This window comes from Diabrotica virgifera, chromosome 7 (assembly GCF_917563875.1).
Source record: "Diabrotica virgifera virgifera chromosome 7, PGI_DIABVI_V3a".
NCBI lineage: Eukaryota > Metazoa > Arthropoda > Insecta > Coleoptera > Chrysomelidae > Diabrotica > Diabrotica virgifera.
Genome location: NC_065449.1, coordinates 234,649,304 through 234,676,032, shown reverse-complemented (window position 1 = coordinate 234,676,032; position 26,729 = coordinate 234,649,304). Strand labels below are relative to the sequence as shown.

Below are 26,729 nucleotides of genomic sequence, written 5' to 3'. Positions count from 1 at the left end.
CACTATCTGCCATATTGAACCATTTTAACGTAAGCAGAACAACAGTTTTAAAACAACTCTTACTTTAATATATTGTTGAGTAAAGTCGTTTGTTTTATTCCTTAATAATATTAAAAATAATAACAACGACCCTATTTTATGTAAAAACTGTTGTATATACTCTTTATAAAATGCAGGAATTCAAAATAATATCAAAATTTAGACCTTAATAATTATTACAATTTATGAAATAACATTTTTAACTATTTATAATGGGACATAACCCACAATATTATTAAAAAAATGATTTTTATTAACGTTTCGACGCCCAAATCGGGTGCCGTTGTCAAAATACGAAATACTACTAACATAAAGAAAAATGTTGTTGCTTAGTAAAAAAATTCTTCTAATAATTTATTTAATTTGACTCATTTATATCGGCAATTCAGATACATATGATACATTTTAAAGTAGAAGACTTTAAAATGATATTGCCAATATTTATGAGTTGCGTTCCTGGAACGACTTTACTGAAAGATAGTTCATTCGATTACATGAAATCAACCCCAACTCAAGAATATCCGTCACAAAAAAATCATAGCATGTGATCTGTCTTTAAAAAGACAACCACATGCAATGGTGACATTAAAATTCTCGCGTTAGAGATCTCATAGTAAATCACAAGGGAAAACCAGGAAAAACCTCGTGATACTATCCCGACATCGTAAGTATTTAGTCTTACATTTAATTTACTCTCAAAATTAATACCAAATTCTGACTTTACTATAATTTTGTTTAACTTATAAATAATATCAATAATACATGGATATATAAGTAATACTAAAATATAAAATATGTACTAACTCGACTATTGACTTACTTGTGGTATTTTCTTTCTATTGACTTCCTCTTTCAGTATGGGTATCCACATCCTACTGCATTCCACCGAGGAATTTGCGACACAATTGGTTTCGTTTAGCATAATTAGAGCCGCTTCTTTGATTTTTCTCTTTTTATTATCTGTTTCTTTCAGGACTATACTTGAATCTCTCCACTGAACTCTATGTTCATTATCCCATGCGTGTTGACATATTTGAGATCTATCATATTCTCTATTTTTAATATAAGATTGATGTTCACTTATTCTAACGTTTAATGGTCTTGATGTTTCACCTATATAAAACTGTTCGCATTCACAAGGTATTTTATAAATACAATTATTTGTCCTTTCTTGTTCATTGTTAGGTTTAGTTTTAGATAGAATAGATCTCAATGTGTTGGTTGTTTTGAATGTTGTTGAAATGTTGAATTTATTTCCTATTGTTTTAAGTTTCTTGGATAGTCCTTTTATGTATGGTATTGATATTTTTCTCGTATTATTTCTTGTGAATGTTGTAGGATCCCGTTCTATGTTGTTCTGTTCCATTCGATCCAATCTTGACAATTCCTTATTTATAAACGATAAAGGATAATCATTTTTTAATAAAACAGATGTTAAGAATTGTTTTTCTTCTAAAAATGAATTTTCGTTAGAACAAGTAATTTTGGCTCTATCATATAAGGATTTTATGATTCCCTTTTTAACGTTGATGTTGTGATTTGATTTGTAATTGAGATATCTGTTGGTATGTGTTGGTTTTCTATACACTTGAGTCTCATATCCAGTATTCTTCTTTGAGACTAAAACATCGAGGAAAGGCAGGGTGTTATTATATTCCTTTTCCATTGTAAATTTTATTGTCTCTTCTTGATCGTTTATAATATTCAGGAATGTAACCAACAATTCTGATCTATGAGGCCATATTGAAAATACATCATCTACATGTCTCCACCATACAGTGGGTTTTAAATTTTGTTTAGAAATGATATTAGTTTCGAAATCCTCCATAAATATATTAGCCAATAATGGAGATAAAGAAGAGCCCATTGCGAGACCAAAATTTTGTTTATAGAATTCATTATTTAGTTGAAAATAGGTATTATTAGTACATAATGTCAATAACTCCATTATAGCTGATACATTTAGTCTTGTCCTAGTTGTCAATGTATCATCGTTCTCTAATTTCGTTTTGATTATAGTTTTATCTAATGGCACATTTGTGAATAAACTGTTTATGTCAAAACTTACTAAAATATTATTTGTATTAATCTCATTAGTTGATAATTTGTTTAAAAAATGTTTTGTATTTTTTATAAATGTGTCATCATTATTAGCAAATGGTTTTATAATGTTTAATAAAAATTTTGATAGTTCACTATAAGGAGAACTGATAGTACTACAAATGGGTCTAAGTGGTATGTTCGCTTTATGAATTTTCGGCACTTCATAAAAATGTGGTGATTTACTGTAATGAGGTGTCATTAATTTTCTTTGATAGTATGTTAGATCATTTTTAAATTTGAATAAAGTTCTATAGATTTTGTCTTCCAGTGTTTTAGTTGGATCCTTCGTTAATTTGGTATAAGGTCCATTTGTAATTAGATCTGTAATTTTGTCCTCATATTGTATTTTATTCATTATTACAGTTGCATTTCCTTTATCCGCTGGTAGGATCGTTATGGAGTCATCATTTTTTAAAGTTTTTAAAGCTTTCATTTCCTCTTTACTGATGTTCTGTTCAATTTTATTTGTCTTTTCCAATTCAAGTTTAATTTTTTTAAAGCTTTCATTTCCTCTTTACTGATGTTCTGTTCAATTTTATTTGTCTTTTCCAATTCTTTTTCAATTTTGAGAGTAAATTAAATGTAAGACCAAATACTTACGATGTCGGGATAGTATCACGAGGTTTTTCCTGGTTTTCCCTCGTGATTTACTATGAGATCTCTAACGCGAGAATTTTAATGTCACCGTTGCATGTGGTTGTCTTTTTAAAGACAGATCACATGCTATGATTTTTTTGTGACGGATATTCTTGAGTTGGGGTTGATTTCATGTAATCGAATGAACTATCTTTCAATAAAGTCGTCCCAGGAACGCAACTCATAAATATTGGCAATATCATTTTAAAGTCTTCTACTTTAAAATGTATCATATGTATCTGAATTGCCGATATAAATGAGTGAAATTAAATAAATTATTAGAAGAATTTTTTTACTAAGCAACAACATTTTTCTTTATGTTTGTAGTATTTCGTATTTTGACAACGGCACCCGATTTGGGCGTCGAAACGTTAATAAAAATCATTTTTTAATAATATTGTGGCTTATGTCCCATTATAAATAGTTAAAATTGTAAAAATACCACAAGAAAATATCTTCAGAACAACATGAAATAACATATTATGTAATCAGCTGTTTGTTGTTTGTTTGTTAATTTTATTATTTGTCTGTCATAATAAATATAATATAATGTCAGACCAATCAAAATTTGATTGGTCGTTATTTAACACACTGCTCAAAATGATCAAATCTTACTAAGAGTCGTATCAGTTTTTTTAGGAACCAGCTGTACTTGCGTTGAAATAAAAGTAAGGGATTGATATAGAAAGGAGATTTTTCGAATTCAATAATACCTAATGGTTATATCAAAAAGAGCCTTAGAGCCTCGGACCTTATGAAGTTATTCATCAATCCTTCTCCTATCTCAATGGCATGATGACAATTTGTAAGGTGTATTCTAAGTTTTGTGGTGGGGGAAATTGATGATAATAAATTAATAACAACATAGAAATAATAACAACATAGAAAAACCCTTGAATGAGAAAAGTGTGACTCTTGTCCTTATCCCAAAATTTTTATTAAAATTAATTTAGCAAAAATTCACTTTGAAAATAAAATGCTTATTATATCTATTCTTAACAAAAAGATCGGTCAGACTAAGATAACCTTAACTTAGATTAACTTAGATTACTAATTAGATAGTTTAGATAGTATATATTATGTTTATGTATGTACTATTTACTTTGTTTCTGGCCGCATGGTCTAATCCTAAAGCCAATAAAAAAAAAACAGAAATTTTGAGATAATCATAAATTACATGAATGAAAAAAATACCATAGAGAACTAATAGGCTATTGACTATATTCAAAATAAGATAGATGAAAGAAACTACAACGTTAACGGGGTTTTATTATTTCATATGGTCAATGGACATCTATATATGAAAAAACCGCGGAGTGCTACCATTTAAAGGGGTGCGTTTTTGAGAAATGGGTGAATTAGTCCCTGGGTGAATGGTGAAATCGGTGAATTAGGGTGAGTTCTATGCACTTTTGGTACAAACACGTCTACATAAAAATTGTTTCTGGTTAAATTTCCTATCTAAATATAACTTTTTAAAGTCAATGATACTTTTTTTTAGAAAAATATATTCAAAAGAAAAAGCACAAAGAAACCCAAAAGAAAGAAATTTTGTTTTTTGTCCCATAACTTTTGTCCACGAGGATATAGGTATAGACATTGCTTTACAGAAAAAAAAAACCTACATATTTCTGTTTTAAAATGTTGTTTAGTAGAGGTAATTAGGATTTATAGTTTTCGAAATATGATTTTTCAAATTTCGCCACTCACAGCAATTTTGGTCAATTTTCCTTGTTATTTCGCAAATACCTATTGTTCTGTAACTTTTTTCTACGTTACTTTAGGTATATGAATGGTACACGTAATAGAAATAGAAATCAATTACCTTTAAAATGGTCTACTGTATAACGTTGTACGACTTTTTTTAAAGAGATTATGGTTTTTCAAGCTTATATACTTTTAACGATTTTTTATAATATAATATAAAAATTAAATAATATTATTATATAATATATTATATATTATATTATATTATATTATGTACCGTATATATAATATTACATTATTTATTATATATTATACCTAATATAAAAAAAATATTATTTTTTACATTGTTTACGATTATTTTTGAATTTCTCGTTATAACTTTTTTTCTTTTACATTAAGGTATATATTATATTTTATAATAAAAAAAGCTTATTTTGCTTACTTTAAAATGGTGTATTATAAAAAATTCTGGGGTTATTTTTTAATAAGATATTATTTTTCAAAATGTAATAAGTACTTGCAACGATTTTTGATTTTAGGATTATTTTTTAAATTTCTTATTATAACTTTTTTTTCTTGTACATCAATATACTATATATTGCTCAATAAAGAGGGCTTACTTTCTGTTCTTTAAAATGGTGTATCATCTACATCATCATCAAACATTAGTCTTAGAAAACACTACTTTAGGTAAAATTATTTAAACGCTGACATTTAAAAAATTTTCAAAATCAAAGTCCATCTCTTCCTTAGCATTAGCTTCAATATCTTCCTCTGACACCTCAGTTATCTCAGTCACCTCAGAACTATCTCAGTTCCCAAAATTAGTACCCATGCACATGCACCCTTGACAGAATATTGGACAACTAATTCCTATCTTCCTACAACCGCAGTTTTTTGTATATCCTTTGGTACATTTACATGCTATTTTTTCAAGCAAAGCTTGTAGTGCAGGAGCTTTGACAGTGGAATTAATGGAATTAATCCAGCTTTTGAAGTTTGCCCTGCCGAGTCAAGTGGATCCAAAGTATTACCTATAAAAAATAAGATTCAATCATAACACACAATCACATAAAAAAGTTATAATGAGAAATTTAAAAAATAATTCTAAAATCAAAAATCGTTGCAAGTACTTATTACATTTTGAAAAAGCATATCTTATTCAAAAACTAGAATTTTTTGTAATACACCATTTTAAAGTAAACAGAATAAGATTTCTTTTTATTATATAATATACATCTAAATGTAGAAAAAGAAAGTTATAATGGGAAATTTAAAAAATAATCGTAAAAAATATAAACACACGTTAAAAGTATAAAATCTTCAAAAAGATAACCTCTTCAAAAGAAGTCGTACAACATTATACAGTAGAAAACTTTAAAGGTAATTGATTTCTATTCCTCTTACATGCCCCATTGCATATGCCTAAAGTAACGCAGAAAAAAGTTACAGAACAATATTTGCGAAATAACAAGGAATATTGCTCAAAATTGCTGTGAGTGGCGAAATTTGAAAAATCATATTTCGAAAACTGTAAATCCTAATGACCTCTATCATACATCATTTTAAAGAGAAAATATGTAAGTATTTTTCTGTGAAGCAATATCCATACCTATATCCCCGTGGACAAAAGTTATGGAAAAAAGCAAAATTTCTTTCTTTTGGGTTTCTTTGTGCTTTTTCTTTTGAATAAATTTTTGTAAAGAAAAGTATCTTTGACTTTAAAAAGTTATATTTAGATAGGAAATTTAACCAGGAACAATTTTTATGTAGACGTGTTTGTACCAAAAGTGCATAGAACTCACCCTAATGTAACCTGTTCCCAGAGACTAATTCACCATTTCTCAAAAATGCACCCCTTTAAATGGTAGCACTCCGCGGTTTTTTCATATATATAGATGTCCATTGACCATATGAAATAATAAAACCCCGTTAATGTTGTAGTTCCTTTCTGTAGTACATAATCAATAACCTATAAGCCTTATTTGCTTAACAACCCTCAATAAAATTGCTCTGTTGTTATTTTATTATAAAATCGTCAGAAAAATAATAATGCCGAAAAGAAAATATTTTCAAAAATTTTCAATTATTTTTTTTTTACAACTTTTTGGTTTTCCATTTTAAGAAAAAAATATAATAGAATGATGTTGTAGACAATTCAATTTGTTATAAAATACTGGTATATAAATTTTTTGTAGGGTTGTCAGTTTACGAGATACGGCGCGAAAACCCTTTGCACCAATTTTTTCAAGATAGCCCTTTTGGTAGAAGGGTGGTGAACCCACAAACTTTAACTTAAGTTTTTACTAATCTACCAAGGCTATAAAAAAGCGATCAGATTTTCTTCTTGTTAAAAATGTATAATACAAATAAAAAAACAATTTACCTGCTGGTGATAAATCCTCCAAAATCAAAACAGCATCTGTATCAGCTACATCGCTACCATTGAGATTAAGCCTACCGGCTATAAACTTTGGAAATAAATCTAGAACCGGCAAATTATGTCTTCTCTGAAATTCCTGTATAACAGGAATCACTTCTTTATAAAACACCACTTCATTCTTGGTGATTATGGCTGTGGTTCCTCCATTAACAATCTCAGCATCAATCACCAATTTCGCCACCATGGACAACTCTTCTTCTTTCCCCGTAGTATCATTTTTTAGAGTAACGTTAATCCGAATAATTTCACTCATGTAATTCTCTCCCGGTGCTGTAACATTGCTCACTTTTGTATCTACCACACTCTTACTAGGCCCAATATAGTCCCTAATAAGCTCCTTGAACTCATTAATTTTATTCATTGTAGCCGGATATGCTTGACTGACAAAAGGTTAAAATTTAACCTGCCTCACGAAATTTTTCGTGCTTTTACTCTACCAGTGACATCGTAATACAGTACCGTAACCAATGTTTCAATTTCGAGTATTTATAGAACAATTGTTAGATAGTCGTAGCGTTCGATATGGAACTAAATTTAGAAGTGATTATGTCAAGTGATGCGTGCAGAAAATATTAAGCAAAGTAAATATTGTTTGTCGGAATCACTGGCGTAGCTGAAGATTGGGGGGCCCCCGCGACAATTTTTGTGGGCCCCCGTATTAAAAACATAACGAAAACTAATAACAGTATAATTACTAAAATTTGTGTAAATGACAATATTTGACATTTCTTCATCAGTTCTAGATTTAAGATTTTAGATTCTTGTAAGAGTGTTTAGTAAATTCATCAGTAGATTTTTTGGGAATAGAAATGAAAACCTATTATACCTACATATACCTTAATCTGACAAACCTATTGCATAGTAAGTTTTTTGAAAACATTAACTTCAAAACTTTTTTTGCTAGAAGATATTTTTTCGTCGCAGCTGAGCTCATCGTAAATTTTTTTTATGCGTTTTATCCATTTATTTTTAAATTCCGGTATAATACCCCACTATTCTGCTATTCCTGCTACTTTATCTAAAGTTTCGGAAAACGAGTTTCTCATTTCTCGAAGATTATCACGATTTTTTTTGAAAAAATTGAAGAGCGACCGTTAACTCTGCCGTTTCAGATTGCAAAAGTGTTGGTATTAAATTAATGAATTTAAGAATTTTAAATTGAATAGTAATGTTGACGACAAATTCAAAATTATTCATATGCTTTAATAATGCATTAGCTTTTAATTTTTTATCGTTTTTTAGACAGCAATGAAATTTTCGTTAAAAATTTCATTAATTGTCGGAAAGCTCGACATAAAGCCATAACAGCATCATGCCTGGATGACCACCGGGTTTCACATAATATTTCTAGTGTTGGCAAACGCGATGAATCCAAAGTCATAATAGTACATAGTACACCCCATCTTTTAATACTCGCACTAAAAAACATAAACTTTTAAATATATCCTACAAAAACCAACTCCTGTACACCAGAAACGGCATCATTCAACACTAGCTTCAGATTAAGGGATGCATAATGAATATAAGAAGATGTTTTTTCAATGTCAGTTATGCGCCTTTGTACGCCTGAATTTGTACCACACATAACGCTTCCTCATCATACCCCTTTCATCTGCAGTTGTGTACGGAAAGGTGCTTTGATCGTATACATTTTAAAATTTCACTTACAAGACTTTCTGCACTTTGGTCTAATATACGAATAAATCCCAAAAAACTTTCAACAACTTCTTCTTTGGATGATAAATTATTTTCATCACAAGTTATTTTACATACCGGAAAATAAAACTAAACTGATCGTGCTTTGAAATATCTTGAGTGCTGAGTAATATCAAGAATTATTGAATAAAAATAACTTTTTTTAATTAAATTAATCAATTTCTTTTCAGTTTCTTGAGCCAGCAAATTTATAACTTCGTTTTGCATTTGGGGGCTCAAGTAATTTGTTTTTAAATTATTGTTTTTATCGATTAATTTCGCAAAAACAGGCTCATTTTTAGCTAGTAAAAGAACCAACGACAAAAATTACATTTTTGTGATTCACCTTCATCTAAACTACCAACATGTCTACGAAAGGCTAAATGACACCCGGAAAGAGTAAGAGTTCCGTCAATTACCAGCTTCATTATTTCCTTCCAAATTCCCTATTTTGATGCTTATTAGGAAAATATGTTTTGGTCCCCAATTTAACGAAAGTAAAAGTATTAAGCTTGAAGGCTTTAAGGGGCCCCTCCTAAGGTCGGGGCCCCCGCCTTACGGCCCTGTCAGCTACGCCAATGGTCGGAATACAAAGTTTCTTGTAGACTTTAATTTTAGAATACATTACAAAAGTATTATCATATTTCTCGTAATAAATACAGTTTCATGACATTTATTAATAACCATTATATTAATTTTACTACTCGTCAGTAACTTTATACCACACCATCTCCTGTTTGTCGTTTACCACATCCCAATCACCATTTTTGTCTTCTTATCATTTATTTCTTCTTCTGGGAGGTCTCTTTTACGATGGCTGTTATGTATCCATTCCACTGTAATCTAGAACGTTGCATTTTCCTCTTTCTATTTGGTTTCATTTTTTTAACTTTATCTCGGACATCCTATCCACATGTCCATTCCGAAGTAATTTTGTTGTTGTATGAGATGTTGTATGAGATAATCAAATCAGAGGTTAGTCAGGCAATAGATTCTATGAAAATCAATAAATCTGCTGGTCAAGATGAATTACCTAGCGAGCTGATAAAGTTGGTCAACAAGAAAAACCTGGACATAATAGTAGAGCTGTTTAACGCTATCTATACTAAGGGAATCATCCCTAGAGAAATGTTGACATCAGCATTTTTGTGTTTGCCAAAGATAATGAATGCCAAATAATGCAGTCACTACCGAACCATAAGCTTAATGTCACGTACCTTGAAAATTGGGTTCCGCAATGGTATGGGTACCAGGGAGGCATTATTCTTCTTCAACGTGCTGACACAGACGTTTGGATGTTAACCGTCCTCTTTACGTCTGTTTTATAGACTAGAATAAAACGTTTGATAAAGTAAAATATGATCGACTCATGGAAATTCTGAAAAATAAAAACCTAAATAGTAAAAGAAATTTAAGACTAACAACACACCTCTATTACAATCAGCGAGCAATAGTAAGAATTGAAAAAGAAACATCTGAAGAAATAGAAATAAAGAGAGGAGTCAGGCAAGGCTGCATACTATCACCTCTATTATTTAACGCTTATTCTGAAGAGGTAATGCGAGAAACTCTGGAAGATGAAACAGTCGGCATAAGCCGATCATGACAGCACACCAAAGAAACATGAAACGAAAAACATGAAACATGAAACGAAAAACATGTTTCATGAAAAGAAAACACTGCTAAACAAATCTCAAAGTCCGCCTACCAATGAAACGAGTGTGATTCATGCTCATGACACATTTTTATTTTCGGAGAGTTTCATAAATGGCCGGACATATATTTGTTTAGCAGTGGTTTATTTCCATGAAACGTAATTTACGTTTCATGTTTCTTTGATGTGCGGCCTAGAGTAAATGGAGTCTTAGTTAACAATATCAGATATGCAGATGATACAGTAATAATAGCCGATAGTTTACAAGACCTGCAAAGACTCATGAGTAAAATAGTAAGGTGTAGTAGAGAGTACGGACTCTCTCTCAATATCAAAAAGACAAAGTTTATGAAAATTAGTAAAAACAACCATAATCATAACGAAATCTTGATAGTAGAGGGCCAGCAGATCGAAAGAGTAAAAAAGTACACTTACCTAGGAACACTTATAACAGAAAATAATGACTTCACTGCAGAAATCAAAGTCAGAATCGAAAAAGCACGTTCTAATTTTATGAAAATGAAAAAGGTCCTATGTAGCAAAGATTTAACATTAGGTCTTAAAGTACGCCTAAAAAAATGTTATGTATACAGTTTACTATACTATGGAGTGAAATCATGGACATTAAATGTAGACAATGAGACGACTTAACGCATTTGAAATGTGGACCTATAGAAGAATTATGAGGGTTTTCTGGGTAGATAGAGTTACGAACAACGAAGTACTGAGAAGAATAGGTAAAAAAAGAAGGAAGTTGAACTTACAGTTAAACAAAGAAAACTACAGTATCTCGGACATGTGATGCGGGGCGAGAAGTTTAGCATCCTGCGACTCATAATGCAAGGAAAAATAGATGGCAGAAGAAGCATCTGAAAAAGACGAATTTCTTGGCTGAAGAACCTGAGAGAATGGTTTGGATGCAGCTCAAAAAAATTATTTATAGCTACTGCTTCAAAAATTAAAATAGCTATGATGATTGCCAACCTCCGTAGCGGAGATGGCACCTGAAAAAGAAGAAGACCTGTTGTTTTTGTATGAGCTGTTTTAAAGAAACTATATTATCTATATTATCAGTACTTGTAGTAGGAGACGCAAGTATGATTTTGCAATTACTCGAGCGTTATGGGGACCTATTGGGTTGTGAAGATTATCTCCTAAAACCAAAAACGTAAAGTTTTCCATTTGAGTGGGGACTTTCCATTTTTTATTTTAATTTTTAATTTCCAAATATCGTTTTTTCACCATATATCGATTACATTGCCATCTATTTATAATTGGAAAAAATGTCTCAAATAAAAGTTATTTATTTTTACAAAAGGAATCCAAATCTGTAATAAAAAATGGGGGCTCATGTTTAAGATTTGAAAGTTACCCCCACCCCTCTTCGTGGGAGTTGCGTTTGGTATCATTCAATAGATTTTTAAAAAATAATGAACACGTACTTTGAGTTTTTCGACCTGCTGTTCATTTCGCGAAATATTCGCTTTTTTTGTGAAACTTGGTGACTCACCAATTTCTTTATACACTACTCAAGTCGTCAGATTTTTGAAATATACACTGTTTTGCATGTAATTAATTTACCATAATATCTTAATCTGACGACTTTGAGATATTCTAAGATTTTTTTTTCAGACCCCCCAAGGATTTCCCCTTTATTAAGAGTCCCTATATGGTAGTGGTACATTTACAGGGTTTCTGCCCATGTGATTTTCTAACTCGCGCGAATAACTGCAAAAATCCCCGCTTGGGCTCCCCTACCATTGTGCGTCCAGCTCAAAAAAATTCTTCTCAAATTCGCAGCTGTTCCTCCATCCCCCCTTTAATGATTTACAGCTATTCTTACAGCCCATCCACAGAAGGTATAACGTATAAATTGTTTTCATAATTATTGGGATCATTTTTGTTTATCTTTTTATTTATTGAACTTAACAAAATCAAGAAAGAAGATATCAGGAGAAGAACTAGACTAAAATGCAGATGGGCAAAACACATAGCCAGAATAACAAGTGAGCAATGAACAAAGAAATTATTGGAATGGACACCAAGAGAAAACAAGAGAAGCGTCGGTCGACCGCCTTCAAGATGGACTGACGTTACTGACGATTTAAGAAGGCTAAATAAAAACTGGATGAAAGCGGAGCAGGATAGTCGGGGTTGGAAACAAGAGGAGGGGGTCTATGTTCAGCAGTGGTCTTTTGAGCCTGGATGATGATGATGCATTGAGCATAAGTGGTCCATTTGTTATTCCTTCTACATTTTTCCATCAAATTAGCATTTGTTAAATATTTATTTTAATTCTTGAATTAAACCGAACCAGCGTGTTTCAGCATTTCTGCAGGTAGTCTCCAGGATGAGCTGCTTTAATATTTATCATAATTTTTACCGCTTTCCTTATTTCGTTTTCAGATGTAGGTATCTGCAACGTTTGTTTATTTGTCTCTTGTTTCGTAAGGTTTGAGAGTGCATATATTTTTGCCCATTGGCCCATTTGTATGTATTTCCTCTTATCTTTTCCATGGGTATTCTGTCTAAAGTTCCTCTGTGTTTTCTATTAAATCTTACTTTTGAACTTCCCAATAATATTCCTTATATCTTTTTTGTCCAAATTGTTTCTTTCTGATCTTTAACTTTTTACCTTTCATTAGTTTGCATTCTCTATTATTTTTTGTCTTCCTGATCTTCTGTGGTGAGCCATTGGCTAATTAACTGGTAAGCTTCTTATATTATTTATTTGGTTTTTTTTTATATTTTCACCCTCATTACATTCTATTTTTATAAGCCTGTTGTAATCGTTATACCTTATGTACATTCCTGATCTTATCAAATAGTTATCTCATTCACAGGTGGCACATAATAATATGTAAAAAAAAGAAGGAGGAGAATACCTCTGACAAATGGTGCGATAACCTAAACAAGATGGTAGACATAACCTAATCGGACAATAGCAATCAAGAGACAGAGATGAAAACATGGACATGGACGAACTTTTACCATTGTTTAATGTTTTAAAATGGTTGAAAACAATAATTGTAAGTAACCTGCTTTTTAGTATTTAGTAATAAATTTTTAGTACACAGGGTGTCCAGAAACTCTACCGACAAATGAAAGCTGGATATTCCTCAGATAATGTTAAGACATTTTAACCCAATTCACCTTGTCCGAAAATGCTTCCTAATGGAGCTAGAGCTCTTTGGAAATGACGTCTTGTAATTAGTTTTTCTTAAATAACTCCAGAACGCTTATATTGAGAAAAACGAACATTGGTACACATATTTATGTTCCAGAGATAAATCGATTCCATCCATTGCGAATTTCTAGTACCGGTCATAGGCGTCCGTTTTGGGTAGGGCAACAGTTATTTTATCACATACCTTTTTTATCTTTAATTTTTAAGCATTTTTGACTCTGGATTATTAAATTGTAAATTATTCTACAACTAAAAGATACTCCTGTTTTAAGTCGACAGGATACACCGTTTTCTAGAAAAATCCATTTAAAAACTTTTCTTTTTATGAATTTCAAAAAAAAAAAAAATAAAAAAAGTATTTAGAAATCCGGAAACTGGTACGTTTATTTATATTTCAGAGATGAATCGATTTCATTAATTGCGAATTTCTAGTACAGATCATATGCATCCGTTTTGGGTAGGTCAACGGTTATTTTATCGCATAATATTTTTGACTTTAATTTTTAAGCATTTTTGACTCTAGATTATTAAGTTATGAGGTATTCTAGTACTAAAAGTTACTCTTGCTTTAAGTCGGTAAAATAAACCGTTTTTTTATTTTTTTTTTTTAATTTTTATTCAAAATGAAAAAACGAAAAATTTTTAAATCGATTTTTCTAGAAAACGGTTTGTCCTACCGACTTGAAGCAAGACTACCTTTTAGTACTACAATAACCCACAATTTAATAATTCAGTGTCAAAAATGCTTAAAAGTCAAAAATGCTTAAAAGTTAGAGACAAACTTATGTGATAAAATATCTGTTGCCCTACCCCAAACGGACGCCTATGATCGGTACTAGAAATTCGCAATGGATGGAATCGATTTATCTCTGGAAGATAAATATACGCACCGATTTTCTTTTTTCTAAATTGAAGCGCTCTGGAAGTATTTAAAGAAAAACTAATTAGAAGACGCCATTTTCAAAGAGCTCTAGCTCCCTTAGGAAGCTTTTTCGGACTAGGCCAATTGAGCTAAATTGTCCTAAAATTATCTGAAGAATCTCCTGTCTCCGTTTTTCGGTAGAGTTTCTGGACACCCTGTATAATATACAAACTGTTTTTTTTTTCGTGTATAGAAAAATTGTATAAAACATTTTGTAATATGACATTACCTGTTGAAGTTCATCTCTGTTCACTGTAATTTTTAATTTTGGATTGTATTTGATCTATTTAACGATAGTATGAGGGCCGGTTGTTCGAACGCTAATCAACAATGATCATTATCAAATAATTAATTACTGTCAATGTCAATTGTTAAAACATAATTAATTACAATTCTGAGACTATAATCAATTAATATAACAATAATTATTAACATAATTAATAATAAATCTCATAATTGTAATTAATTATGTTTTCAGCGACCCAAACAAAGTTGACATTGACAGTTTTGGTGACAGTAATTAAATATTTAATAATGATCATTGTTGATTAGCGTTCGAACAACCGGCCCTAAGAGTTATCATCCAATTTGTTTGTTTAACGTAATTGATATAATGCGGTATTAGGTCGCTGTGATATTTTGAACAATAATCTGATCTTTATTTCACCAATAAAATATTCTTTTAGGTTATTATTACGTTGTTATTATTAATAATACCAAAACTAATACATTTTTAATTCAAGTTTATTACGAGATAAATAATTTATTATTTAATTTGTTTATAATCCCTACGTCTTAATATAAATTTGTTGCAAAATACGTTAAGGGGATGGGTACGAACTTTTGGCTTCAATGCTATTTAAATGGGATTCATTTTTTTCGAATCCTGAGAAAATTAAAAATATTTTTGAAAAATTTAAAAGCAGAATGAAAGATTACGTTATTTCCGAGGGCCGAAAGTCCCTGAAAACTGCTATAATGTTTATTTTAATAAGTTACAGGGGCGAAAAACTAACAGAAAATTTAGTGTGACTTTTAATTTTAAATATCTCATTCAAAAGAAACTTTTTATTTATTCTAAGGGACTTTCGGCCCTCGGTAATTAAGTAATCTTTCATTCAGCGTTTAAATTTTTCAAAAATACTTATTAGTTTTCTCAGGATTCGCAAAAAATTAAAAAAAGGCGTCAAAATGTTGCTCTCCTCTGAGTAAAAAAAATTATTTAATAATTAAAAAAAAAACATTTATACATTTATTAATACATTAATACATTAATTAATATATTAACCAAAAACATAATGAGAATCCACGAGGAAAAATTTCCTGTAGTTGGCTGTATACCATTACAAAAACATAAAATCCTTTATAAAAGGTATATTTGTATATACCTTTTATAAAGGATTTTATGATAATGAGAATATAGTAGTATAACTACGTTTAAAACTTTATCCTTTCTAAATTCTCTACCTAAGGTACCTAACGCCACCTGATGCGTACATAATATGGGGAATGCTGAGGGAGGAAGACCGATCTACTGTCTGACATTTCGTAATTGTGGACTAGAACTAAAGATTTTTTCATGCTATAGGGCATTTTTAACACCTGTTTGATCGGGAATGTCATTGTGAATAACGTTTACAAGGCTGTATTATGTACATATACTAAATATATATTAAATAATTGTAAATATTTCAATATTCAGTAGGTACTTTTTATTTTGCCGCAAACTGTACATTAACAATTCGAATTGTCTATTAATCATCGCAAAACACGAAAAATGGTCAAAAATATTCCTCAATAGGAATGTCATTGACACAAGTACAAATTACAATATTTGTTTACATAACAATGGAATATCTTTCTGCTTTGATTTAAAAACCACGTAAATATATTTAACAAAAGAATTGGATTTAAGTCAGTATGCTAAGTTGTCACAGGTATTATTAGAATTGCAAATATTTCGTAACACTAGCGTGACTAAAATGTGATTAAAAAAATTGTTAGTTAAATATTATGTCTGTATAGGATTAAGCCAGAATTGACTGTAATGCAAAAAACATTTTTTCCACCTACATCTAAAGAAAGTATACTTTTCCGGACCTAATTGTAGGGAGCAAAGTTGTACTTTTCCTCCCTAGGGAGGAAAAGTAAAAGTGACGTCATGGTATTTCATTCATGAACTATAACTTATTGACGCCCTGTACAGTATATATTTTCTATTACGTAAGTATCTATACATTTTAACGTTTATTTAAAAACATTTATTTGTATTTTGCAGAATGGTAAAAAACAGTAAATTGTTATTCTGATTTAACAATGTTTACATTAATAATTTGACTTATATTTGACAGTTGACAGTTATATTGTACCTACTTGTTAGTTTTAGTTCTAATAAATTTTGTTGGTTAGATACATAAATAAATTAAGTAAAAATAAAAAAATGACTTGTTATTTGAGGAAGGTGGAAAAACCATGTAACATTGGAGTAAAGTGCCTTTTCCTTCCTTGAATGATTACTGCCCTCCGCTACGCGTCGGGCAGTAAACTTCATTCTCGGGAGGAAAAGTAGCACTTTGCTCCCTTGTTATACAAATAGCTATTCTACCTACCTCTGTCGAAAGTATACTTTTCCTGATCTGATTATTGGGAGCAAAATCGTACTTTTACTACCTAGGGAGTAAAAGTAAAAGTGACGTCATGGTATGTCATTGATGAAATAACTTATTGACCCCCTATAAAATATTCCATTTTCTATTACGTAAGTGGGTATACATTTTAACGTTAAGAACACCCTATATTGTGCAGAATGGTAAAAAACAGTAAATTGATATTTTGATTTAACGATGTTTACATTAATAATTTGACTTATATTTGACAGTTGACAGTTATACTGTACCTCCTTGTTAGTTTAAGTTCTCTAATAAATTTTCACAGTTAGTTGCATAAGTTACATAAATAATAATTTTTCAAAGTTGGCCTCGTTTCTATAGGCAAATAACCATACTTTTAGTTAAAAATTTTGAGGGTGGTATTTTTACTCTCAAGTTGATAACAAATTCTAAGTATTTTGTGTGTATTATTCATTTTTGTATTATACCCCAGGCTGTGGGTGAAAAAACGTGATATAATTCAGGAATTCTTGAAACCTATCAGATGTTGTAAAGGACGATGCCAGGAATAACTTATACTAAAATGTAACCAAAAATATTGTGCGCTTTTTTTTCAATTGCGATTTTCATTTGTTAAATTTGCAATTTTTATTGATTTTTAATTTTGTAGCTTAGGATATTGATTTTAGAGAAAAACTTTTTAATAGAAAGTTGTAGTAAATTAAAAAACCTACAATTTGAGCTACGGTATGTTTAATTTTGTTAATTGGTTATTGCAAAACAGCCTGCGAAAAGTCCAAAATGGCCGTTTTTTACAATTGCATTATTTATTGTACAAATAATTTTTTATTTTTTAAAGCTTTAAAATGAAGATCTTTCAATTCCAAACATAAAAAAAATTGTAAGGCCAGATTAACGAATTTGTTGCTTAGATATTATAAATTGTTTATCCCAAGAGGCCAAATATCGAAGGCTATAACTTTTTGAAAAAAAAATCGTAGAAAGTTGGTGAAACATCCAATCTCCTTCTAAAGAGTTATATTTTCATATTCTGATGTAAATAAATGCGTAAAATATTTTTAAACCTCTAATTTTTGGATTTGAAAATAAGGGGGCAAATTTCGTTATAAACATTTAGAGCTGAAGCGGCCCTGTACATCCTATAAGTTTTTAACTTACATATTATTGTTACTGAAGATGAAACGAAGATTTATAAAAAAATTTAAATTTTCTACAACCATCTGAAGCCGAGATAATTGTTTTTTTTTCTTAAATCATAGTACCTTTATTTATAACAATTAAGAAATTATTTTACAGTAATTGGCTAAAGAAAGACTTATATTATCTTAAAATAGAAATTATTATAAAATATAATTACACTTAATTATTTTTTTTTTTTTTTTGTTGTATCGACAACTAGAATAACTAGAATAAATGTTATAAAAATGTTACCGACGAAATGTAATCACCGACGTGCGCTTTTTTCTGTCACATACAATTTAATGCATTAGAAAGAAATCGAAAAACTGTGACGCACTGAAAGATGATCATGAGAAAAAGAATAGCTATGGGCTTTTCTAGCATTTCGTTCTCCAATATTCCATTTCCTTCAATATTTTTTGTAGTTATGTATTTTACTTTAAAAATAAAAATAAAACTTAGTCATTTTGGGTACAATAATTGTGCCTATCGAATTTGAATTTGAGGTACACTTCTCTATTTGAAAAAGTAAAGTTTCAATAAAATACATTTACAATTATTAGTAAGAAGTAACATTACTTTCAACTTTGCACTGATATATAAACCGTGATTGACTTTCATTCAAACTGATATTTGAAGAAACTAGTACACTTACCTCTAGCCAAAAATGTAATTGCCACCATCTTGCTTTTGAACATTATTCTTTTTTAGAATAAAACGAACCATGCGCTATCTGAGTACAAAACGCGGAAGTATAGTACTTATAGAATATACATTTCTTTAAACTGGTTTAAACAGATTCCTGTATATATGCATGCAAATTGTACCCAACATGACTGAAAGTCTTATAAATGGTTTTATACACTTATTTTATTTAAAAATGAATTAAAAGGGAAAATTCCAGTAGTTGGCTCTATAATAAAGTATAAACAAACTTACAATGAAGTAAAAACTTCCTATGTATGATGTAATTTTTTTTTGACCCAAATGGAATATAAATCTCCAAAACGTTTTCGATCCAGTCAGATCATCACAGTGAAAAATCTTGATAGTAGCTGAAAACATCCAAATTTTTTATTATTAAAATCTTTTAAATGACATAGTAATTAGTCCAAGGCGCATCTGTTTTGAGATGGACGTTGAGAGGTGACTCAAATTTTTTTGCAGAAATTGCTTGAAAATAAATCAAATAATAATATTTGAGCTATCCTCCCACTCAAAATGGTCCGGAACATTATTTAAATAATCAAAATATCAAAATATGAAGGAAAAATTCGATTTTATTATTGGTTTTTTGATTATAAGTTTAAAGTATTCATTTTCGAGAAAAGTTGTACTAACATAAAAGTTGCCTAATTAAATTTCCTACAACATAGAATTGGTTAAAAATTTAAAAAATAGTCACCCTTGTTGCAAAATAGCAATAATTGAGAAAAAAAACCATACAAAAACAAGTATTGGCATTTTACGTTTTTCAACCATTTATGCTAAACTTAGGACCTTCATATTTTACCCAGAAAAACTTTATGATATAGTAAAACAACACTGTAAATTTCATTAAGATCGGTTTAATAGATTTTGCAAAATAAATTTGGCAATCCAACTTTCGCAAAAAAAAATTCATTTTTTTTTAATGTTGCAGTAGGTACTGAAAATAAAGCAGATAGCAAGTTAAATTTTTTTTTTGATTATAGAAGTATACGGTACCTTTAATTTGCAATTTGCAAAATTAAAATCTATTAATTGCCACGGCGCCAGGAGTTTTTTTAAATAAACATTTATTTTTGGTGCTACGCGCAGGACAGCGGTATTCGATTCACACAAGTTGATTTCCACCAAAATTTCTTCCAAACTTTATCTAATATATTATTTTCTTACTCTATATTTTGTTGTATTTTAAAATTTTAATTCCACAAAAATCAAACTAATTTTATTATTGTTTGTGAAATATTGTTTAAACAATTGCATATGTTTAAAAATAACAAACTTTTATTCTCTAAGTTAAAATATATGAACAAAGAAAATTTTTGCCAGAAAAAGTGTTATTTCAAAGGATAAAGTATGTGTTTTTATTTTGCAATAAACAAATTTATTTATTTATATCGAAATGCAATAAAAATTAAAATGTATCAGTCATTATCAAAGGTCATTGGAATGCCCAATCAGAGCAAACTATCCGCTGTCCTGCGCGTAGCACCAATAATTATTGTTTCTTTAAAAAAAATTCTGACGCTGTGGTAGTTAGTCGATTTTAGCTTTGCAAATTGAAAATGAAAGGAACAGTACACTTTTATAAGTAAAAAAAATTCAACTTTGTATCTGCTTTATTTTCAGTCCTGTAACATTTTGAAAAAATGAAATTTTTTTGCGAAAGCTGGATTTCAAAATTTATTTTGCAAAATCTATTAAACCGATCCTAATTAAATTTACAGCGTTGTTTTACTGTACCATACAGTTTTTCTGGGTGAAATATGAAGGTCTTAAGTGTAGCATAAATGTTTGAAAACGTAAAATGCGCATACTTGTTTTTGTATGGTTTTTTCGCAATTATTGCTATTTTGCAACAAGGGTGACTATTTTTTAAATTTTTAACCAATACTATATTGTAGGAAGTTTAATTACGCAACTTTTATGTCAGTACCACTTTTCTTGGAAATGAATACTTTTAAAGTTATAATCAAAAAACCAAGAAAAAAATCGAATTTTTCCTGCGATTTTTGACATTTTGATTATTTAAACAATGTTCCGGACCTTTTTGAGAGGGAGGATAACTCAAATATTATTATTTGAGTTATTTTCAAGCAATTTCTGCAAAAAAATTTGAGTCACCTCTCAACGTCCAAATGTACTAATATTTTTACAGATGCGCCCTGGTCTAAATACATATTATTGAATTGTAAAATTATGATGACACGTGGTCCACGTTAAAGAAAGATACGTTAGTTTGTACCATTCATCGGTTCATCTATTACTATTGAAACAGAGAAAAATAAGAGTGATCATCGTTGAAGAACCTCTTATAATAAGTAATGTACTCGATTACTCTATTTTATCGATTAATAATGAATTAATATTTTGTAGTCAAAGGCATTTTTCAATGTGCAAAATCACTTATCTGGGTTTATGATACTACACAAATATAATGTTAGAAAAACAGAATCCTTGAATTTTGTGATAAATTGCAATTTATAAAATAAATATTATTTATGTAATATTCTGTAATGATATGTGTATTGATAAGCAGGTTTAATGGATTCACAAACGTATTAAAATAGTCCAAAGATATTCTGAGTTCTGAAACGTTCAAATGATTTAATAGTCCAGAAAGCCACTGCGCATCTGTTAGGAAAAATATTCTGATTCGGATTTTTTGCACAATCTTACTCAAAAGGAGCCCTTTTAACAAATTTGCATGTTACCAGGACCAAAAGTGGGTCAAAACCTTTTAAACGTTTTTTTTTTTTTGTTTTTTTCCTAAATTTTATTTTGCATGGAACAAAGTTTTTTTAGGTTTTTTGGACCATTCCAAACAGAAAAGGTCTTTAGTGACTTTTTTCTAAAGTTGATAGTTTTTGACATATACGCGATTAAAAATTGAAAAATTGCGAAATCGGCCATTCTTAACCTTCAAAAACTATGTGAAAAACTTTAAATTTTGCCAATGTAGGTAGATATTCTTTAAACATCGACTGATAAAATCCTAAAGAGTTTTTTTGCAATACAGTATTCAGAACTCCTTTGTTTTTTTAATTTCTAATTACTCGTGCGCGACACTATTTTCCACCGTTGCATGTGTATACAGTATGGTGCAAATGAAAGGAATAAATTCGTTATTTCGTAAACCGGCGACTTTAAGGAAAAAACCCGAAACAGGTCGATTTTTATTTTTAAGTTATGACATTGTGGATATATGGTATAGGTACTAGTGATTAGATGTCGTCCGTCTGGGCGAGATGACGTAATCGATGATTTTTTTAAGTGAGAATAGGGGTCATGTGGTAGCTCATTTGAAAGACTCTTCAATTCTCTATTCAGTTATGTAAACATGTACATAATTATTTATACGGGGTGTCCAAAAAATTTTTATTAAATTATATTATTTGACACAAAAATAAGTAGAAGGACACTGTATAAATAATTATATAAATGTTTACAATACTGAATAGAGAATTAAAGAACCTTTCAAATGAGCTAGCACACGATCCCTATTCTCATTAAAAAAATCGTCGATTACGTAATTACGCCCAAATGGATGACGTCACTAGTTTACCATATATGCCACAATATCATAACTTAAAAATAAAAATCGACCTGTTTCGGGAATTTTCCTTAAAGTCGCCGGTTTACGAAATAACGAATTTATTCCTTTCATTTGCACCATACTGTCGGTGGAAAATAGTGTCGCGCACGCTTGATTAGCAATTAAAAAACAAAGGAGTTTTGAACATTGTATTGCAAAAAACTCTTCGGGATTTCATTAATCGATGTTTAGAGAATATCTACCTACCTTGGCAATATTCAAATTTTCAGTTTTTCACATGGTTTCTGAGGGTTAAAAATGGCCAATTTCGCACTTTTTCAATTTTTAATCGCTTATATATGTCAAAAACTATTAACTTTAGAGAAATGTCACTAAAGATCTTTTCTGTTTGGAATGATCCAAAAAACCTAAAAAAACTTCGATCCATGCCAAAAAAATAATTTTAGGAAAAAAACCTTTAAAAAATATTTGACGCACTTTTGGTCCTGACAACATGACAATTTGTTAAAAGGGGTCCTTTTTGAGTAAGATTGTGCAAAAAATCCGAATCGCAATAATTTTCCTAGTGGATGCGCAGTGACTTTCTAGACTATAAATAACAACTAAACAAACTTCTAACGTTGAATATTATTTTTTCCACCTACCTCTACCGAAAGTATACTTTTCCGGACCTCATTGTAGGGAGCAAAGTTGTACTTTTCCTCCCTAGGGAGGAAAATATTTTTCCTCCCTAGGGAGGAAAAGTAAAAGTGACGGCATGGTATTTCATTCATGTAAATATAACTCATTGACGCCCTGTATAATATCTTACATTTTTACGTAAGTATCTATACATTTTAACGTTTATTTATAAAACACTCTGTATTTTGCAGAATGGTAAAAAACAGTAAATTGTTATTTTGATTTAACAATGTTTACATTAATAATTTGACTTATATTTGACAGCTGACAGTTATATTCTACCTACTTGTTAGCTTTAGTTTTAATAAATTTTGTTGGTTAGTTACATAAATAAATTAAGTAAAAATGAAAAAATGACTTGTTATTTGAGGAAGGTGGAAAAATCATATGTATAACATGGGAGTAAAGTGCCTTTTCCTCCCTTGAATGATTACTGCCCTCCGCTACGCGTCGGGCAGTAAACTTCATTCTCGGGAGGAAAAGTAGCACTTTCCTCCCTTGTTATACAAATAGCTATTTTATGGGTCTAAGCCACAATTGATTGTAATGAAAATTATACTTTATTATTATAGTCCAGGATCCGAAGCGTTTCACCTCGCAAATTTTACAGAATCGATCGTTTTGCTTGAAAATTTGAGAATAAATAGTGGATAGTACAAGGATCAAAATCTATATGATGCCGAAAGGCGCTTTCACCATGGGGGTAGTTGCCACCCTATCTCGCGGGTGAAAATTTTTCATTATATTTTGACCGCAAAAGTTGATAAAAACGTTCATTCTAACCAAAAATCGAAAGTGCCAGTTTTATATCTAAAAATCAATGTTTTTCGGTGGTATATTTATTTACGATTCACTCAATTTTTGCGGTAAAAAAAATTTTTTTCAAACCAAGTTCTTGGAAATTAAATAACATACAATTTCATATTGTAACATTTTTTCGTATCTCTGATGCTAATCTTACTATTCTGAAGAAAATGGCATTTTTTACCAAATTACAAAAATTCGTTATTCGCTTTAAACTCCAGTTTTCTAAAAACTAATTATTTTAACACTTTCAGCGCCACACTAGTTCACAAAATTTTTACTCTTGGCCAAAATGTTTTTTTGGATGAATGGGTTCAAGTAGTTGTTACCTATGTATTAGAATAACATTTTTCATATTAATTTCTAGTTACATACAACCTATATTTTCATGTCTAAAGACAAACCCAGTTATACCAGGAATTTGGCTCAGGCCATAACATTATTCTCTACATATAAAAACTTAAAAAAGTGTGTCCTCTTAGGAGACACAACAGATCGAACACAACGAGCCATGTGTATCTTTTTCGGTACACAGCGTTGCTGTCAGTGTGTATCTAAAAGGATACCAGTCAAACTTCTAGAATCTATTAATAATATATAAATAACGAAGAATAAATATGGTCAATGACTAAAACACCATCAACTTACATTATTATGCTTCCAATTAGATATCTCCTTTTTTTTTTCAAAAAAATATATTGATTTTTTAACCGTAACTTTTTATTTTTGATCTTAGAAAGTTTGATAAAACAGAATTTTGTAGGGTTTTACAAGATATATCAGGCTATTAGTATTAATTCTTTAATAATACTCAGTCACAAAAAGTGACGACATTGAAAAGGTTAGTAAAGGTGGTTTTTGAATGTTAATACAAACTTTTATTGTCAATAGCTCACTCAATTTTTGTCTCAGAAAAAATTTTTGCAAACCATCTTTTTGGGAATTAAATAAGCTACAATTTCATATTTAAATATTTTTCGTATCTCTGATGCCAATGTTTCTATTCTGAAGAAAAGGCATTTTTTCCAAACTACAAAAACCCGTTATTCGCTTTTAACTCCATTTTTTTTAAAACTCATCGTTCTAAGCCGTTTAAACTTTTAGAACCTATTAATAATAGATAAATAAAGAAGACCAAATCGGGTTAATGACTAATTTTAATTAGGGTGGTGATTAGGCGTTGTTACCGACCACTTTTTGCTGAAAAAAGGACTGACATTCTTTTCATTATAAGTCACTTAATTTTTGAGTTGGAGACTTTTATTATTTCTGGAGATAGATATTTTTAAATAAGTACTTTAAATTAGTTTCAACAATAATTTATTCTCGAGAAATGCATTATTTTCCCGTCTATTGACTTTGAATCTACAATATTTAGCATCTGACGAAGAAGAGCTAACATATAATAAAGTATAGCTCGATTACTATTGGTCTTAAAGAAAATTGAAAAAAACGGTTTTGTTTATTTTTTCAAAACGTACATTTTTCTTAAGTAAGGTTGTTTTGATAAAACGAAAACTTTTTGAGTTATTAGCAAAAAGCTGATTAAAACATTGATTCTTTCGATATAAAACTAACAATTTCGATAGCGAATATATCGAAAACTATTACTTTTACCAAAAAAAATGTATAGAACGCTTTTTGCTTATAACGAATGTTTTTACCAATTTTACCAAAATTTTTTTTGCCAAAAGGCGACTACTCACATGATAAAAGCGCCTTTTGGCATTATATAGGTTTTAATCCTTGGACTGTCCACTACTTATTCTCAAATTTTCAAGCAAATCGATCCATTCTGTAAAAATTGTGAGGTTTTGTCCTATTTTAAGCTTAATTACATATTTGGACTATTATTCCTGTTTGACGTTTCATATTTCCATTCTGGAAATCGTATTTATATTAATTATAAAAGAAATCCGATGGCGGACAAATATTGCAAGGTGGGAAATTTAACAGTTACAAATGCATATTTAAGATTTAAATTGGTAGTGTCTAATTCTTGTAGGGTCTATAATATAACGATGTAGCTCTATTATACTGAAAAAGTTGGCGATCTAATCGATCATCTAATATTATTACATAGGTTCAATTAAAATAATTTTAAAAATGAATAACCATTTTCAATTTCGTTTCAACACGAAACTACAGCCGCATCATTATTCCAGTTCAATCAGAGAGTGCAGCAAGCAACTCTACCGGTTTCGAAACTTATTAGTCTCTCATCAGGAGGCACATATGTTAATCTCTCTGACCCAACTAGGACAAACCCCGACGTGCAGTCACGGATCGCAACGAACGAAATGGCAGGGATGCATTAGCGGCAACTGCTAGCAAAAGACTAAGTTTTCAATCTAATAGCACATAAAACAACATCCAAAAATGTTATTCTACATCCTACCAGACTAAAAACAATGGGAACCTTCTCTGGTAACACCTCCGAGGATTTTTTACAAACTGATATTATTAGTTTGAAAAAAATCTGAAAAAAATTTGATTTATTTTACAGATACCTGTATTGTATATATTTAAAAATAGCCTCTATAATCGAATAAAATTTATACTTACCATTTACGTGGAATATTCATTCTTCACTCGTATAAATTGCCTACAGCCTATGCTACATATTCTCATACCCGTGGGAAGTGAGGTCCATTCCATGCTCATTGTGCAATTTACTACTAATAATGTCGTCAAGGGATTAGTGTCCTTTTTATATTAAATAATAGTAGTATGCTCCATCTCATTTATCGAATCAGCCATTAATACCATGTGTTTGGTGGATCGTAAT

The 26,729-nt window shown here is 30.1% G+C and overlaps 2 protein-coding genes and 1 long non-coding RNA gene across 3 annotated transcripts in view; all 3 read right to left on the bottom strand.

Moving 5' to 3' along the window:
- Positions 1 to 7,458, bottom strand: part of LOC126887686 (uncharacterized) — a 32,051-nt gene extending 24,593 nt beyond the window's left edge. The window contains exon 1 of the mRNA XM_050655334.1: positions 6,872 to 7,458. Within this exon, the coding sequence (XP_050511291.1) occupies positions 6,872 to 7,289 (418 nt within the window). The 5' untranslated portion in view covers positions 7,290 to 7,458. The remainder of the gene's footprint in view (positions 1 to 6,871) is intronic.
- LOC114325692 (uncharacterized) overlaps positions 1 to 26,729 on the bottom strand; it is a 357,661-nt gene that overhangs the window by 101,744 nt on the left and 229,188 nt on the right. The window lies entirely within an intron of this gene.
- On the bottom strand, positions 19,048 to 26,641 carry LOC126887690 (uncharacterized). The gene is made up of 2 exons (XR_007699144.1): positions 26,507 to 26,641; positions 19,048 to 19,250 (listed from the first exon to the last, which is right to left on the bottom strand). It is a non-coding gene; the product is annotated as an uncharacterized LOC126887690 (long non-coding RNA).